We start from the raw sequence: 17,031 nt of genomic DNA on the forward strand, positions 1-17,031 counted from the left end.
CTCCTTCCATTCTTTTGGGCAGAGCTAGCTGTGGTGCCACCAGCGTAGATGCTCCTGCTGTTGTCTCCTGATAAGTCATTTCCCCCAACAGTTTCCAAAATGTTACACTTGTCAGACAGGCATCCTATCAGAGGGGATTCCTGCATAGGATGCTTTCCACTTCCAACAGTTATCCATCTGTCTCCCTGCACCTTGGGTGTCACCACATCTCTAAAACAGCTGTGTAAAACTTGCTGCTATCCTCATGCTCCTGTGTGCATCCTATTGCTGTATCGTCTTATGCACGGAAAGAGGCTGCTCAGCCCATTGTGCCTGAAATAATTCTAATACTCATGTCACTCTCTGGAAGCCTCCCCATATCCTTGAACACTATTTCTATCCAAATAACCATTCGGTGCTCTCTCAACCATGTCAAATTGAACTTAACACCTCAATATTTGGAGACAATACTTTCAATGTCATTAGTACTTGCTGTGCAAAAAAGAATTTCTCCAACATCACCCTTGCACCTTTGGCAGATCACCTTCAATCTGATTTATTTTTCTTTTCGGATTGGAATTAGGTTTTACTGATCTTATATGCCCTGCCCACTCATGATTTTGAAAACCACGATCAATTCTCCTCTCAGCCTTCTTCTTTCTGAAAAGAACATTCCTAACTTCTTCAATCTATTGTCACATTTAAACTTGTATTTCATAGAACCTTCCTTTTTAGTCGGTCCCGCACTCCCTCCAATGCTGTCACACATTGCCAACATTATTTTTACCCAGAACTGTGCACAATACTCCTTTTGGGATCTACAAGTGAACTTGTTCAAGTTCCTCATCATCTCCTTGTCTCTTTACTCCTTGCCTTTTTACTCCTTGCAACTATTAATAAATTGGAGAACACTATATTTTATGAACTATCTTCACCTTTCCTTCCACTTTCACTGATATGTGACATACACATGCAGGTACTTCTGCCCTTGCACGCCCTTTGGAATTGTGCTCGTTATATGATAATGCATTTCACTGTTCGTTTGAACAAAGTTCATTGTATCACACTCAGTGCATTGAGCCTTATCGGGCAGCTATCCACCAATTCCAATAACTTGTCAATGTTCTTTTGGTGTTCCACATTTTCCTTTAAACAGTTTACAAGTTTTCCAAGTTCAGTTCAATTTGCAAGTGTTAAAATTGACCGGTGTACACCGTGATCTAAATAAGAACATAAGAACAGAAGAGCTAGGAGCAGGAATAGGTCATCTGACCCCTTGAGCTTACCCCACCATTTAAGAAGGTCATGGCTGATCTTTGTGAGACTCAGCTCCACTTACCCGCCCACTCACCACAACCCTTAATTCCTTTACTGTTCAAAAATTTATCTAGTGTTGCCTTAAAAACATTCAGTGAGGTAGCTTCAACCACTTCACTGGCCAGGGAATTCCACAGATTCACAACCCTTTGGGTGAAAAAGTTCCTCCTGACCTCAGTCCTACAACTGCTTCGTTTTATTTTGTGGCCTCTAGTCCTATTTTCACCTGCTAGCAGAAACAACCTCCCTGCCTCCACCTTATCTATTCCCTTCACAATCTTATATGTTTCGAAAGGATCTCCCCTCATTCTTCTGAATTCCAATGAGCACAATCCCACTCTACTCCATCTCTCCTCATAATCCTACCCTCTCAACTCTGGAATCAACTGAGTGAATTTCCTCTGCACCCTCCAGTGCTGGTATATCTCTTCTCAAGTAAGGCGACCAAAACTATACACAGTGCTCCAGGTGTGGCCTCACCAGGACCCGATACAACTACAGCATAGCCTCAATGTTTTTAAACTACATCCCTCTAGTAATGACAGACAAAATTCTATTTGCCTTTTTAATTACCTGCTGCACCTGCGATCCCACTTTTAGTGATTCATGCACAAGGACACCCAAATCCCTCTGTACAGCAGTGTGCTGCAATTTTTTACACCAGTTAAAACATCATCCAATGGAATAATCCAATCAAAATGGATGACCTCACACAATATCAATAGTGTACTCCATCTGCCAAACCTTTGCCCACTCACTTAGAATACCTATATTCCTCTGCAGACTTTCAGTGTCTTCTGCACACTTTGCTCTACCACTCACCTTAGTGTCATCAGCAAATTTTGACACACCACACCTAGTCCCGAACTCCAAATCATTCATGTAAATTGCAAACAATTGCAGTCCCAACACTGATCCCTGAGGCACACCATTAGCCTCTGACTGCCAACCAGAAAAACACTCTTTTACCCCTACTCTTGGCTTTCTACTCGTCAACCAATCCTCTATCCATGCCAATACATTGCCTGTGATACCATGCAAATTTATCTTATGTAGCAGCCTTTGGTATGGCGCCTTGTCAAATGCCTTCTGGAAATCCAGATACACCACATCCATGAGCTACCCATTGTCCAGCATGCAAGTAATGTCCTCAAATAATTCCACCAAATTAGTTAAATATGAAAGACCCTTCATGTACCACGCTGGGTATTCCCAATGCGGCAATTTATATCTAGATGTCTTGCTATTTTTTTCCTGAATTATAGATTCAAGCATTTTCTCCACTATCAAAGTCACACTAACTGTTGTATAGTTACTTGCTTTTTGTCGACTTCCTTTTTTTAGAAGTGGCTGTTTTTCCAGTCTCCGGGAACAACGGCAGTGTCCGGTAAATTTTGGTCAATAATTGCTCGTGCATTTGTTATTTCCCCCATCACCTTTTAGTACCATAGGATGCATTTCATCAGGGCCAGGGGACCTGTCTACTTTTCATCCCATTAGCTTGCCCAGCACTGCCTCCTGAGTGATTATGATAGTTTCTAGGTCTCACCTACTATAACCTTCTTGTCATTAGTTTTTGGCATGTTATTTGTGTCTTCCACTGTGAAGACTGACACGAAATTATTGTTTAATGTCTCAGCTACTTCCTCATTCCCAGTTATTAAATTGACCTTCTCATCCTCTAAAGGACCAACGTTTAACTTTACCACTCTTTTATGATTTACATATTTATAGAAACTTTTGCTGCCTGTTTTTTTTATATTCTGAGTGAGTTTACTCTCATAATTTGTCTTGCTTTTTGAAATAACTTTTTTTTGGCTTTCTGTTGGCCTTTAAAGATTTCCCCTTGTATTAGTTTCCCACTACTCTTTGTTTTTATGCATGTATTTCTTTTTCAATCTGACACTTTCCTTTATTTCATTGACATCCATGTATGGCTGTTTATTTTCCTACAGTTCTTCCTTATCTCTAGGATATATTTCTGCTCAGCACTGTGAAATTTCGTTTTGACATTCCTCCACTGTTACTCAATTGACCGACCAAAAAGCTTTTGCTCCCATTTGACTTTAGCTCACTCTTCCTTCATTCCTTCAGAGTCTCCTTTGTTTCAGCAAAGCACATTGCTACTGGATTTAACCTTCTCATGTTCCAACTGTATTTTCATTTCGACCACACTGTGATCACTCCTTCTGAGAGGATCCCTTACTGTGAGATCATTAATTATTCTTGTCTCATTACACAGGAAAGTCATTGCTGTATATTAGGAAAAGTAAGGGGCCGAGTCCTGTTGTCTGAGGAACTCCATTCAAAATTTTTCTCCTGCCTGCAAGATAGTTGGGTATTACCTGCCTTCTTGGAATTGATGTCTACTTGTGCATGTGTGAAGTTTGCACATTCCCCCTCCTCATACATGGGTTTCCACGGAGTACTCATTTTCCTCTCGCAGCCCACGGATGTGCAGACAAAATAGATTTGACAGTGTACATGTGGTGTTAAGTTGATAGTTGGGGTGGGCTGGGTTTGTGTGGAATTCTGTTCAGAGTGTCGGTGCAGACCAGATGGACTGACGTCTCCGTCTGCACTATAAAGATTCCATGAATCCATGATTTAGTCTTCAATGGAAACGATAACTGCAGCACAACCTATGATCAAATATCAGCTCAAAACATGTGAAAATGGTCCAAATATTCAAAACAAATTATAATCTAGTTCAATAAATTCAATGTATATCGCAACAAATAGAAGATCTGATTTACAGTCAGCCTGTATTGATGCTTAAGTTGACCTCATCAACTCACACAGTTTCCCAGAATTTTTTGAAATATCTCAGATTAAGTATGCTTCAACTGGGGATAGTGAGAGAAGTTTCACATGATCCTAGATTAAAGGCAGGTCTTGTATTGTCGCCAAAAAAACCTGAGAATTTTTTGGCATTTTAAAATTCAGCGAAGTTTGACAAAGATTGTTCAGAAAAAAGTAAAAATTATGAGTTCAAACTAGATTACTGCAAAAACAGAAACTGAAAAATTCAAAAAGTAAATGAAAATAAATAGATTACTAAGAGTAAATATGGATTCTGTTGCTGTCAGCAAAGTGATTATAATGATGCATTTTAATGTGACATCAATATTAATGAATTATTTTCAGAAAGTCCTCATTGGAGATGACATCAAAAAATAGCATTGGTATAGAATATTAGATCTAGTGAAGATGATGATTCGTTGGATAGTAGAATTAGTAAAGGTATGCTACTGGGGAAATTACTGGAGTCAATGTTGAACAAAAATTCAGATACCATTAACTACACCCTAAAAGGGGAGGGAGCAGATGCCTTACTTTTGATCTTATGCTATTTTCTAGACATGGCAACAGTTACATGGAGCGAACATTAGATGAAAATTATTTCGCATTCGAGGAAGGATATCAAGAGAAACTAAATTCCAGCAAAGAAATCATTTATCATGGCATTGATGGAGAATGTGTTAGTGCTACGAATTTGACAATAAACCTCTTAGAATATCAAAATCTAACTTGCCAGATGCAACGTGGATTTATGAAAGGAAAACAATGTTTGATGAATTTGTTCCAATGCCTTGACATTGACACTAGTGGCATCAATAAGGGGAACCAGTAGATGTGGTACATTTTCAAAAGAAGATGGTTTAAAGCTTGGAGGGCAACTTTCAGACATTGTTATTCACAAGAACCTGTCATTATTATTATTCTAGATGACAGAGGTCATGGTTTTGGAAAGAGGCAATTTTGTTTTGCTCCAGAGCACCTTCTCGATTGAATACACAACTGACATTGTGCAACACCAAATCTGAAGTTCAGGTTTCATTTTCCTCATGTTTTTCACAATTCAGCTACATTGGTCCAAGATATCGTTGATGTGCTGATGGCATTGCACTGCACAGCAAAGTGAGCACAGCTCATTAGATTCCAGAAGTGAATACCACAGCTGGTGAAAAAAAAAGTTGAGGAAACCAAGAAATAACCACTTCCATCCAGAAAATCTAGCCTCTGAGAGAATAACATTTCAATGGCATCCCAAGGCCAACGGCATCAAGCAGGATGCTGAAAGTGGAGAATTTAGAATTAATGTCATACATTAAACATAATCAGTGATGATTAAGCTCTGTTTTGGTGAAGGTGGTTATTGTTTGATCCCTGTGTGACTTGCAAGTTGATTGCCACTTCACCATCCCAAGCCTGAAAACTATTAATGCGTTTCACATGGGCATGAACTTCTCCATTATCTGTGTCATTGAAAATGGGACTGAACACAGTGTCATGGTTCCACTTTTGACGTTCTGATGAAGAAATTTCATTGTTAAAGTGGTTGAAGATTATTGGACTGAGATCAGACCTGTGGGGAATGAGTGAAACTGTGTGTTTTTCCTCCAAGAATATTATGATAAGTACAGCTCTAGCCAATGGACAGGTTTTCCATGAATTCAATTTTATTTAAGTTTCTTAAGGCTGCTCTCTATCAAACTTCCTCAATATTAACTTATTCTACAATTCAAGTTGTTGGCCATCTTTGGACTAAATTCGCAACGAGGGCTGGTGTTGAGACTTGACAGATACATTAAAAATTGATTTGTCTAAAAAATGGGAATAAGAGTCATGGAAAAAAAAACATAGCTAACCATTATAAGTTGGTAAGTTAAACCTTGCTGTCAAATTCCTCATGACATTCAATGTGAATACTATGGATGGTCAATTTGAAAACAGAATTGCGATGGCATGATTTTCCCGTGATCTGCAAACTAGGCACAGAACTCAATGTTGAAGGGACAACATCAATCATTGATGTCAGCTGAAGGTTGCAGGAACAGCAACTCATATTCCGCTTGGGAACCCTGCAGCCCAATAGTATCGAAGTGGACTTCACCAGCTTTAAAATCTCCCCTTCCCCCACCGCATCCCAAAACCAGCCCAGTTCATCCCCTCCCCCCACTGCACCACACAACCAGTCCAGCTCTTCCCCTCCACCCACTGCATCCCAAAACCAGTCCAACCTGTCTCTGCCTCCCTAACCTGTTCTTCCTCTCACCCATCACTTCCTCCCACCCCAAGCTGCACCTCCATCTCCTACCTACCAACCTCATCCCACATCCTTGACCTGTCCGTCTTCCCTGGACTGACCTATCCCCTCCCTACCTCCCCACCTATACTCTCCTCTCCACCTATCTTCTTTTCTCTCCATCTTCGGTCCGCCTCCCCCTCTCTCCCTATTTATTCCAGAACCCTCACCCCATCCCCCTCTCTGATGAAGGGTCTAGGCCCGAAACATTAGCTTTTGTGCTCCTGAGATGCTGCTGGGCCTGCTGTGTTCATCCAGCCTCACATTTCATCAATTTGTAATCTCTGTTGATTTCAATTATGGTAGAAATCTATGCATGCAGTACGTGATAGTCTGCCTGAAAAACAACCACTTCAGGAATGGCTTGGTAAATTAGGCGCTGAATGTGGCGAACTCATAATACAGCAGTATGAATTATGACATCTCGGTGAGCAAATGCACATATATGTGTATGTAAAACATATGGTTCATATGAATTAAATTTGTGTAACATGCCTGGGGAGAATGAAGTTATTTGTGAGTTCCTTTGGAATGTGAAAAGAAAACTAATTCTTAAAAAAAGCCGTGCATTCAATTTTCAACCATTCTGTAAAAATGGTGATCTCAAAGATTACAAGACTTTCCTTCTTTCCACCACCAAAATCACCCCTCACTCTCACGACCATCACAGCTCTAATAGACAACTTAGCACAGTGACGGCACTTCTATGAATGCATTTTGTGAAAGAGTTTTAGGTGATCCATTTTGGACACTTGAACAGGCCAAGATTGAGAAGGAATTGCTTATTGATAGGTCAAACAAGTCTCAAATAGAAATTCCACGCAACGAAGAAATTCAAGATGAGATGAGGAAACCAAAAGTGACCTTGTTCTAAATTTAAAAAAAAGTATGGGTCACATCTGATTTTCAATTCTGATTAAATGAAAATCGAGGAAGAGGTATAAAATGTTCAAAATTATCAGCTTGGCGTCAAAACTGCAAATCCTGATGGTCATTGTGGCTTCAGTGGATTGAATAGAATGTGTGCTGGAAAAACATTTGGCTTTACCGCTGGAATTCACTATCTTTACGACAAAATCATCATCGACTGAAATATCCTGGCCTCATTTATGAACATTTTCAAAATGCTTTTTTGAAGCCACTAAGCCCATAATGCTCCTCTTTGAATTGTTTTCTTTGTTCAAAAGAATAATATAACATTTTGGGGCAAAAATGCAAATAAGTAGGCCAAAGCTGGAGGCCAAAATAGCAAATACTTCAACCACAACAGCATATTTCCCCGGTGAACTTATGTAAGCTGGAATGAAAGTTACCCAAACTGCACAAAAGATAAGCATACTAAACGTTATGTGTTTAGCTTCATTGAAACTATCTGGAAGTTGTCGAGCTAGAAAAGCTACCACAAAACACACACAAGACAGAAAGCCAATATAACCGAGGACACAATAGAAGGCTAATAAAGATCCTACATTGCATTCAAAGACAATTATCTCATTGGAGTGAATGGTGTTTTTCAAAGGATAAGGTGGAAATACAATTAACCAGGTAGCACATATTGCACATTGTACCAGGGTAAGGATATAAACCATCAGCCGTTGTTGTCTTGGTCCAAACCACTTCATCATATTATTGTTCGGAAACTTTGCTTTGAATGCCATCACCACGACAATCGTTTTACTCAATACACAAGATACGCAAAGAACAAAACTAATACCAAACGCTACGTGGCTGAGCATACAAGACCAAACTGAAGGTTCACCAATGAATGTAATTGAACACAGAAAGCAAAGAGTGAGGGCAAAAAGAAGAAGGAAGCTTAACTCAGAGTTATTAGCTTTAACAATTGGAGTGTGTCTATGGGCGTAGAATATTGCGAATACACCAAGAGTGTTGCAGGTTCCAAACAACGCCAGTGTCACCAGAATTATCCCCAATGTCTCGAAAAAGGAAAGAAACACGATATCCTTTGGAACACACTGATCCCGTCTCTCATTAGATTTGAATTCCAGTGGACATCTTACGCAATGAACGGAATCTAAAAAAAAACACAAGATGTTGTCATTATATGAGGAATCGCAATGCCTGAGCAATGTCGACATCAAACTTAGGCAGCAATGCCTTTGCATTGGTGTTTTCTTACCTGTTGTGTTACTAATTTCTCCTTGTGCACATGGTATGCAATCAAAACAGCAAATGGGTTGTCCTTTTCTACTTGCTTTCCTTGTTCCTTGATGGCAGCTTTCAGAGCAAACAGCTTTAGGAACCTGGTTATGGATATGAATACAATGGTGGAGAAATATTAGTAATTCTATGTGGCAAATGTACAACATTCAATCTGCAATACAGCAAGTGACCTCAGCATTTCCTAGCTAAAGTCCTGTTAAAGTGCTTGGAATATATTTGAATTTGCCGAAACAAGATATTTTTGATGAGTTCAGGTTCTGGTAATAACATACATGATGTGCCCTCGGAGCTGCTTCATTTATTGTTGATAAAAGGAAATCGGGAAACAACCAAATAAAATTGGATGCAATGTGCACCAACACCGTTTAATGGATAAAATGAAAACCACAAACAGAAATATAAATGTTTTTCTTCATTCATTTACAGGATGTGGTGGTTTTTGTCAATCCAGCATGTATTACCCATCGCCAGTTGGTCATCGAGAGATAGTAGGAACTGCAGATGCTGGAGAATTGGAGGTAATAAGGTGCAGAGCTGGATGATCAAAGCAGGCCAAGCAGCATCAGAGGAGCAAGAAGGCTGATGTTTCAGGCCTCGACCAGCTCTGGCAGTTCTACACCTTGTTATTCCAGTTGGCCATTGTCTGCGTTCCTGAAGTTGAAATCCATTTGCTGTAGAGAGTGCAATATTCTCATATTCGAGAATCTGAGATATTTTTCTAAATAATATGATGAGTGGCTGACCGGGGAACCTGCAGGTGATGGTGCTCCCATGGATTTATTGCCAATGTTCTTCCAATTGGAAGTGAGCATGGATTCAGAAGGTGCTGTCTCAGGAACATTGTTGAATTATTATAGAGTATCTTGTACCTGCTGCTGCTGAGAAGATGCAGTAGAGGAAGTGAAAGTTTGTGAATGTGCTGCCAATTAAGCAGGCCACTTTTTCTGAGATCGTGTCAAGCTTCTTCAGATTTATTGGAACTGCATCCATCCAGGCAAGAGGGAAGATGCTATCACAGTCCTGAGTTGTGCTTTGAAGGTATGGTTATGTTTTGGAGAGCTGAGAGTGTAGCTAGCTTTTGTAGGTTTCCGAGCATCTGACTTGCTTTTGCAGCCACAGAACTTATGTGAATCTGGTTCAGCTTCTTGTAAATGGTACCCTCTGTGATGCTGATGGTGTCGCAGCCAGCGATGTTGATGCTTTTGAATCTAAAGGGGAGCTGATTAGGATCTCTGCTGTTGGAGATGGTCATGGCTTGGTTCTTAAGTGGCACAAATGTGTTTGTGGTCAAGATGAATATGAGCCATAATATTCCTTTGTGCACAACCAATATATTCATTGCTCCCTTCGAGCAATGCTCCCTTCAATTTGCTTTCAAACCTTTTCAACCACTTTTCTGTATGTTTAGACTCAATGTTTGTGGATCATACATTTCTGTGTTCATTCAGTGTATTTTAACATGTGGTTAAGTTAATAATTCATTGTTAAACTGTAATTTTTTGCAAAATTTAATTATGTCAGTTATGTGCAAAGGAAATTTGCTCTTCCTAGTGGCGGCAAATAAAATATCTCTCTGGTACTACATTGTGCATTCATCAAGCTAAACGAGCTTGGAATTGTTGAGCAGATATGTTCTGTATAACGATGTTTGATAAATTGCAATTATCCTTCACATCAAGAAATTGGCATCAGCGGGTAGGGTGCATATTTGATACAGCAGCCATCAGTTTACTTTTCCATTTCAGAGAAGAGAATTTGAAATGATAAAAAGGCACTGTTTAAAAATCTTACCGACTTCTGCTCTCCATTCCAAACAATTGTCCCTTCTGTTATCGAAAATTCTTCCCCAGTGCTAGCTGATCCATCATACAGCCCAACATTTACAATATCAATGCCACCGAGGGCATTTGGCTGCCAGTTTACAATGTCATATGTAGGGACAGGGTCTCCGTTTTCATCAAAATAAACGTTTTCGCCGATCTTGGTTATGAAATTCACTGTTCTCACGTAATATAGTAACTTTGAACAAAAACAAAATGGGAACTCGATTACATGAATTGCAAATGTTCAACCGTGAATTTGGCCACATTTGATTTTAATGTAAATGCAGTCATCAAACTATATTAAGTGTTCCTCACCTGCCACGGTTGAAAATTTGAAACATTTGCACAACTTCCGTTGGAGAAAGGTCCTTCCCCGGTTTTACATGACACCATATTGTGCAGTGCATGAGCTATAGCATAAGTTGCTTTGTACACATTGTAAGTGACTCTGTACTGCAACACATCAGTAAATTCGTTTTGGACATTCTGTAGATTTTCTCTCCCTGTGCATTCCTTCATCTCCGATTTAGTTTTATGAGAATCTGTTTTGTTTCCTACACTTAGAGTGCAGTGGAAACAACTTTCCCAAAATGTTTTCACTAAATGATTGCCTGGATATGAGGATGGATGAACATTCATGAGGAATTCCCTCAACCCTGGAATGCTGACTTTGCGAATTGCAACTCCAATTGTACCAGAGGCAATCTTTTTACTTTCCTCTGGAGGAAGAAGCAATGCAGAAACCCACGATTCAGTTCCAATCCATTGTATGCCGCTGATATTTTGTCTTATCATTTCCTTTAGAAGAGTAGCCATGTTTGATTCTCCCACAAAGGCAACGACAACTTTTGTAGTGGAAGTTTTTATGGTGTCAATGGTTTTCAATAATTTCTCTGGAGCATGTGTAATATGAAATGACTCGGAAAAAGCTATACAAACGCCGAATTGTTGGACTGCTTCTTCAAATGCTTGCATTCCAAAGTTTCCATAGTCATCGTCACTCTTAACTGTCCCGATCCAGGTCCATCCGAAATGTTTCACCAGCTGGGCTAATGCTCGAGCCTGATAGTAATCACTCGGTATTGTTCTAAAAAATGATGGATATTCTTTTCTATTGCTCAGGCACGCACAGGTAGAAAAGTAGCTAACCTGTCATAAATAAAGTAAAAACATTTGTGTTATACTTATAATTTGTGGTTGTTTATGATATCAAGGCAAAAACATCAGTGTATAAGTGCAATGATTCAAAATCATATGTTGCTTATAGGAGTGGCTCTTCTTAAACCCAGAATAAACTACTTAATTAATATTTTCAAATGTACCAATCAAATATTCACTTGCACGATTTATTGCAAGATTTGCTCTTACTTGTTTGTCCGTGTACGAACCGCAACCGCGCATAATGTCTAATCCCTCCAATTTAACTTGAAGACGGTCTTTGAATATTCTTTCACTCTCTCTCTCTCTCTGTATCTCCAGGGTTCCTGGTTCGAATTCCAGCTTCATGTAATACAGTACTGAGGGTCCACTGTTGATCTCGCATTTTGCCCTTGCCCGTTGAAGTCCATGGAGCGAATAGAAAAGGCAGTTGTCGGATGTGTAAGTATTTCTACACGACCTACTGTACAGCATTGCTCAAACTTCATATTACTGTTCAACCAAGCCCTTATATCACCAGCATCATTTTCAACATTATCCCAGACTCGTACCCTTACCCTGTCCCTGTAACCCTGCATTTCTCAGGGCAATACCAACCAATTCCACATCCCTGGAAAGAATTAGTGATTTAGGGTGGCCAATCCACCTAATTTGCGTGGGTAGATTCGTGGGGCTGGGATGTTGTAGCCATGACAGAAACATGGCTGAGGGAGAGACAGGACTGGCCACTTCATGTTCCATGGTACAGGTGCTTCAGTCGAGACAGGGGTGGAAGAAATTGTATTTTCGATTAAGATGAGGATTACAGAGGTAGTTAGAGATGAAATCATTTCTTGTTCCGCAGAGGTTTTGTTGCCATTCTTGGTAACATCCTCAGTGCAGCCTCTGATGAATCATCGATGTAATTTTCTGCCTGGTTTTTAAACTCTGGGGTCCGTCGTGATGAATTGCCTCACTTCCGGGTTTCCTCCGCAGTGGAATGTATGTGGGCTCGAGTTCAATGTGTTTATTAACAGCATGCTTCGTGGAGTTCCATGCTTCCAGGAATTGTAGTGCCTGTCTGTGCCTGGCCTGTCCCAGGATCTTGGTGTTGTCCCAGTCCAAGTGGTGATTCTCCTTTTTCGTGTGGATTGAGATGAGTGAGTATTGGTGATGTCTTTTTGTAGCCAGTTGGTGTTCATGTACTCTTGTTGTCCTTCCTGTTTGTCCGAAGTAAAGCTTTTTGCAGTCTCTGCAGGGGATCTTGTAGATGAGATTGGTCCTGTCCATGGCAGGCAGTGGGTCTTTCGTTCAGGTGAGCACTTGTTGTTGGGTTGATGTGGGCTTGTGTGCCACTCTGATGCCCAGCGGCCGTAGAAGCCATGTGGTGAGTTTTGACATGTTCAGAGAGTAGTAAGGGAATGGAACACTTTGCCTGAATCGGTAGTAGATTCATCAACTTTAGGAACATTTAAGTCATCATTGGATAAGCATATGGATGTACATGGAATAGTGTAGGTTAGATGGGCTTCAAATTGGTATGACAGGTCAGCACAACATCGAGGGCTGTAGGGCCTGTACTGTGCTGTAATGTTCTATGTTCTATGTAAGTGTGATGAGTGTGTCGGGGCGTGTAGAATCTTTCTGATTTTGTTCTTGAAGGCATCTCCTGACCCAGTTCTTTGGATATCCATTATCCTTGAACACTTGGAAGATCTATTCCTCTTGGAGTAGTTCCATGTTGCTGCAGTGTGTTGTTGCCCTTTTAAACAGTGTTCTCATGCAGCTTCATTTGCGTGTGTTGGGATGGTTACTATTGAAGTTCAGTACCTGGTCTGTGTGTGTGGCTTTTTAGTGTACTTTCATTTGCAGTTCCCCATTTGTCTTTCTTTCCACCATAATGTGCAGCAATGGGAGCTGTTTGATCTTCTCCTCCTCTCTGGTGAATTTTTTTCCAGTGAGGGTGTTGTTTTTGGGTTTGTGTGTCTCTTCTAATTTGTTCCATTTAGTGATGACAAAGGTGTCAACTCTGTATGCATTGTTTTGGTTGGACAATGTGGAAGGGCTATGCTTTCCAGTCTTGGCATCACTGCTTCTGCTCTGAGTCTGGAGATAGGTGATCTTATGGGTGTCCATTGATTTGCTCGTATGTTTGTCTTTTGAACGTGAAGTGGGTGGTGAAACGTAGGTTCAGTAGTTTCAGCATGCTGTCCTTGGAGATGGTTTCACTGGTGTTGTGTTCTTGTTCAAGTGGTGTTGTCATTGTTTCCCTTGCTAACTAGAGTTAGAATCTCTGCAGAGTGAAAACACGCCCTTCAGACCAATATGTCCACATCATACCTCAGAGCAGGCCACCAAGACCCATTCCCCTATAATCCCCTATATTCTACACCTTCCTGAACACAATGGGCAATTTAGAATGGCCAATCCATCTTTCAACTGTGGGATAAAACTAGAGCACCCAAAGGAAACTCATGTAGACATGAGGAGAATGTGCAAACTCGACAGACACAGTTGTCCGAGGTTGGAATCGAACCCAGGTCCATAACAGTGTTATCCACTGTGCCGCCCTAGTGACCTGTCTATTGATGTGAATTGGGCCGTGATATCAAATAATATCATGGTCTCCGTGTCCTCTATCATTATGCCGTTGATGGAGTTGAGGAATTATTGGGCTGAGTTGATGGAGTGGGGTGATTTGTTGATTAGGTTCTTGAGTCTTCTTTGTCGTTCTCTGACTAGTCTGTGTGATGGAGTGCCTGCGGGTCTGAGGAGGACTGCCAGCTTGTGCACTTCCGTGAGGCCCTAGAATCAGTGTCCCATTGCAATCGACCCCAGAGTTTAAAAACCAGGCGGGGAAACACACAGACGCATCAGCAGAGGCTGCACTGAGGATGTTACCAAGCACGGTAATGAAATGTCTGTGGTACAACAAACCAGCTTGGCGAACCAATCAACCTCAACACCCACAACCGGAGATTCAGATCTTCCCCAAAATCTTAGAGAGATTAAATAACTGAAGGATCGTCGGTGAGGCTTTGTCAGTGGAGTGAATAAATAAGAGGAGGATGGTGATGTTAATGGAGGTTGTACTATCGACACTCTCCAACTTCTCCCTATGACTCAGGCCTACTAGTTCTGATAACACCCTTGTAAATCTTCCTTGCACACTTTCCAGTTTAACTTTGTCTTTTCAAATAACATGGCAGCTAAACTGTACACAATACTCCAAGTGCAGCCTCACCAAAGATTTATACAACTGTAACATGATGTCCTATCTGAGATGCAATGCCTCAAGCAATGAAGGACAGCATGCTAAATCCCTTTTCACCACACTGTCCACCTGTGACACTGCTTTCAATGAGCAATGTGTTTGTTTCCACAAGGTCCCTCTGTTCCACAACATTCCAAAGGATCCTGTCATTTGCTGTTTAAATCCAACCTAGGTTTGACTTTCTAAAGTGCAAAACCTCACACTTGCCTGCATTTGCCAATCCTGAGGCCACTTCCTCATCTGATCAATACACCTCTGTAAGTTTTGATAACCTTCCTCACTATCAACAGAACCTCCTAACTCTTTATCATCCTCAAACTTACTAATCATGCCTTGCACATTCACATCCATATCATTTACGTAAGTAACATTTATGAAAGTCCTAGCACTGACCCCCAAAGCACACCAATAGTCACAGTTCTCCAGTCCCAGAAACAACCTTCAACCGTGACTCTCTGCTTGCTACAATGTTTGCATTGCATCCTATAGCATTATGTTTATGGTGTGGTTTTCTGCTGGATAGGCTGGATAGATATCACATTCACGTGCTATGTTGCTTCCCTTCAATTTTACAAACCCTTAATTTCAATTGTTCACGGAATAGCGCTCTGGGTTATCACATTGCTAACTTTTGGAACCATATTTGAATGTTTGCTTTCTCATGGTTTGTTTCTATTCAGCTTCAAGTTTCTGAAATGAGATTTTCAAAGCGGCGACATCAATGAAGAAGAAAGATAGCCTTGCTATAAAGCTATAGCTATGCCAAGCCAAAGAGCAATCAACAGTAATTGTACCGGACTGTCTCACCGTCCCGAAGGAATATTCTAATAGGCATGTAAATGAAGACTTCAGCGTTTTTTGGATTAACAACACAGGTTCCAAATTTTTCTTAGGCAATAGATTAAATGACACAAGCAACATTACATCGTAAACTGTTGATACAAGCCTACACAAATGACATAACTGAGTTATTAAAAGCCACATCTTACCATAGGAATTCTGAAAGCACCGATGGAAGGTGCTATTGCTAAAGACCTCGTGGATCCAGAATCAGCAACAATCGCTGAAACAATGGAGGAGCTTTTACAGTTTTCAGAGAATGTGCTTGCCTCGGGTTTGTTCAGAAACGCTAAAGCTGCTTTTAGCGATAACTGGGTCAACTTGCAGGAATCATACAGGCGGTATCCCAATGTGACACCGGGAAGGAGGGCTGTATTGTTATTTATTTCCTCAATTGCAAAAATCATCGCCAGTGCGAAACGGAAAGGTCTAAAACGAAAGCTGCAGATAAAGCAAGGAAACACGATTTTAAAAAAAACGCAGAAAACTGCGATAACATTTGTATCCGAGGGGGACTCCACTTCGCTATTATTAACTATATTTCAGTGGTAACAAGCTGTCTCGAAAGTAGAAGTTAATTATTCGATGCTCCAACGCTGATCTTTGAACACAAAATTTCAACTGACAGTTAAACAAAGACCTGACAATATGCCGAATTTCAAATGAAACATTAAGGCGATCACCGACCTTCCCTCGTGGGTTCAATAGAAGTATTTTGAAGAACAGCAGGAGACCTCTCAAAATACCTTAACCAGCAACTATCTCTCATCCCAAAATCCTAGAAGAGGTTTTAGAGTTTTTGATCACGATACTAATTGGGGAGCGTGTGGCACATAAATTGCTGTATTACGACGTTACATTCAATAAATTACAGAAGTATTTGAATTTTATGAAGCAATTTGGGGCATTTTTCCAAAAGCAAAGTGAACTAACTTTTTTTCACTAAATTCGGAAATTATTTCAGATTTTGATCATATAAACCTTGAAGCAACATGAGGGCAAATGTCTTCCAATTTACCGAACTGACCTGAGGCATTTTGCTGGCTCCGGAAGACTGCTAAACGAAAGATGGCGATGGTCAACGCGGTAAGAATGCATACCAAAAATTCCACCCAATATAATATCTCCATCCTTCTCCAAGCCCAGTAAATCAAACCTACCCCAACGTTGGCAAGCCTGCTCATTACTCGACCATGCCAAGGCCGCCGCTGAATTTACTATTAAAATGAACCAATAATACATCTGTTATAGATAAGTTATTGTCGTCAGCTTACAGGAGAATGACTTTTCTTTCGTAAGCTCTAGCTATTTCGGTGAAAAACGTCCCAATGAGAACCAAATAAATTACAATCTCTTGTTGAACGTCAACAAATTACTTGGCTAGTCCC

General features: G+C 40.6%; 1 protein-coding gene across 1 annotated transcript; it reads right to left on the bottom strand.

Moving 5' to 3' along the window:
- Positions 1–7,488: 7,488 nt before the first annotated feature.
- LOC125457789 (extracellular calcium-sensing receptor-like) lies at positions 7,489–16,756 on the bottom strand. Its single transcript, XM_048542386.2, has 6 exons — positions 16,671–16,756; positions 15,793–16,084; positions 10,708–11,541; positions 10,361–10,588; positions 8,526–8,649; positions 7,489–8,420 (listed from the first exon to the last, which is right to left on the bottom strand). The coding sequence occupies exons 1-6, from the start codon at positions 16,739–16,741 to the stop codon at positions 7,489–7,491; spliced, it is 2,481 nt and encodes an 826-aa protein (XP_048398343.1). The 5' UTR covers positions 16,742–16,756.
- Positions 16,757–17,031: the final 275 nt, after the last annotated feature.

The sequence above is a fragment of the Stegostoma tigrinum genome, chromosome 14, assembly GCF_030684315.1.
Source record: "Stegostoma tigrinum isolate sSteTig4 chromosome 14, sSteTig4.hap1, whole genome shotgun sequence".
NCBI classification, from domain to species: Eukaryota; Metazoa; Chordata; class Chondrichthyes; order Orectolobiformes; family Stegostomatidae; genus Stegostoma; species Stegostoma tigrinum.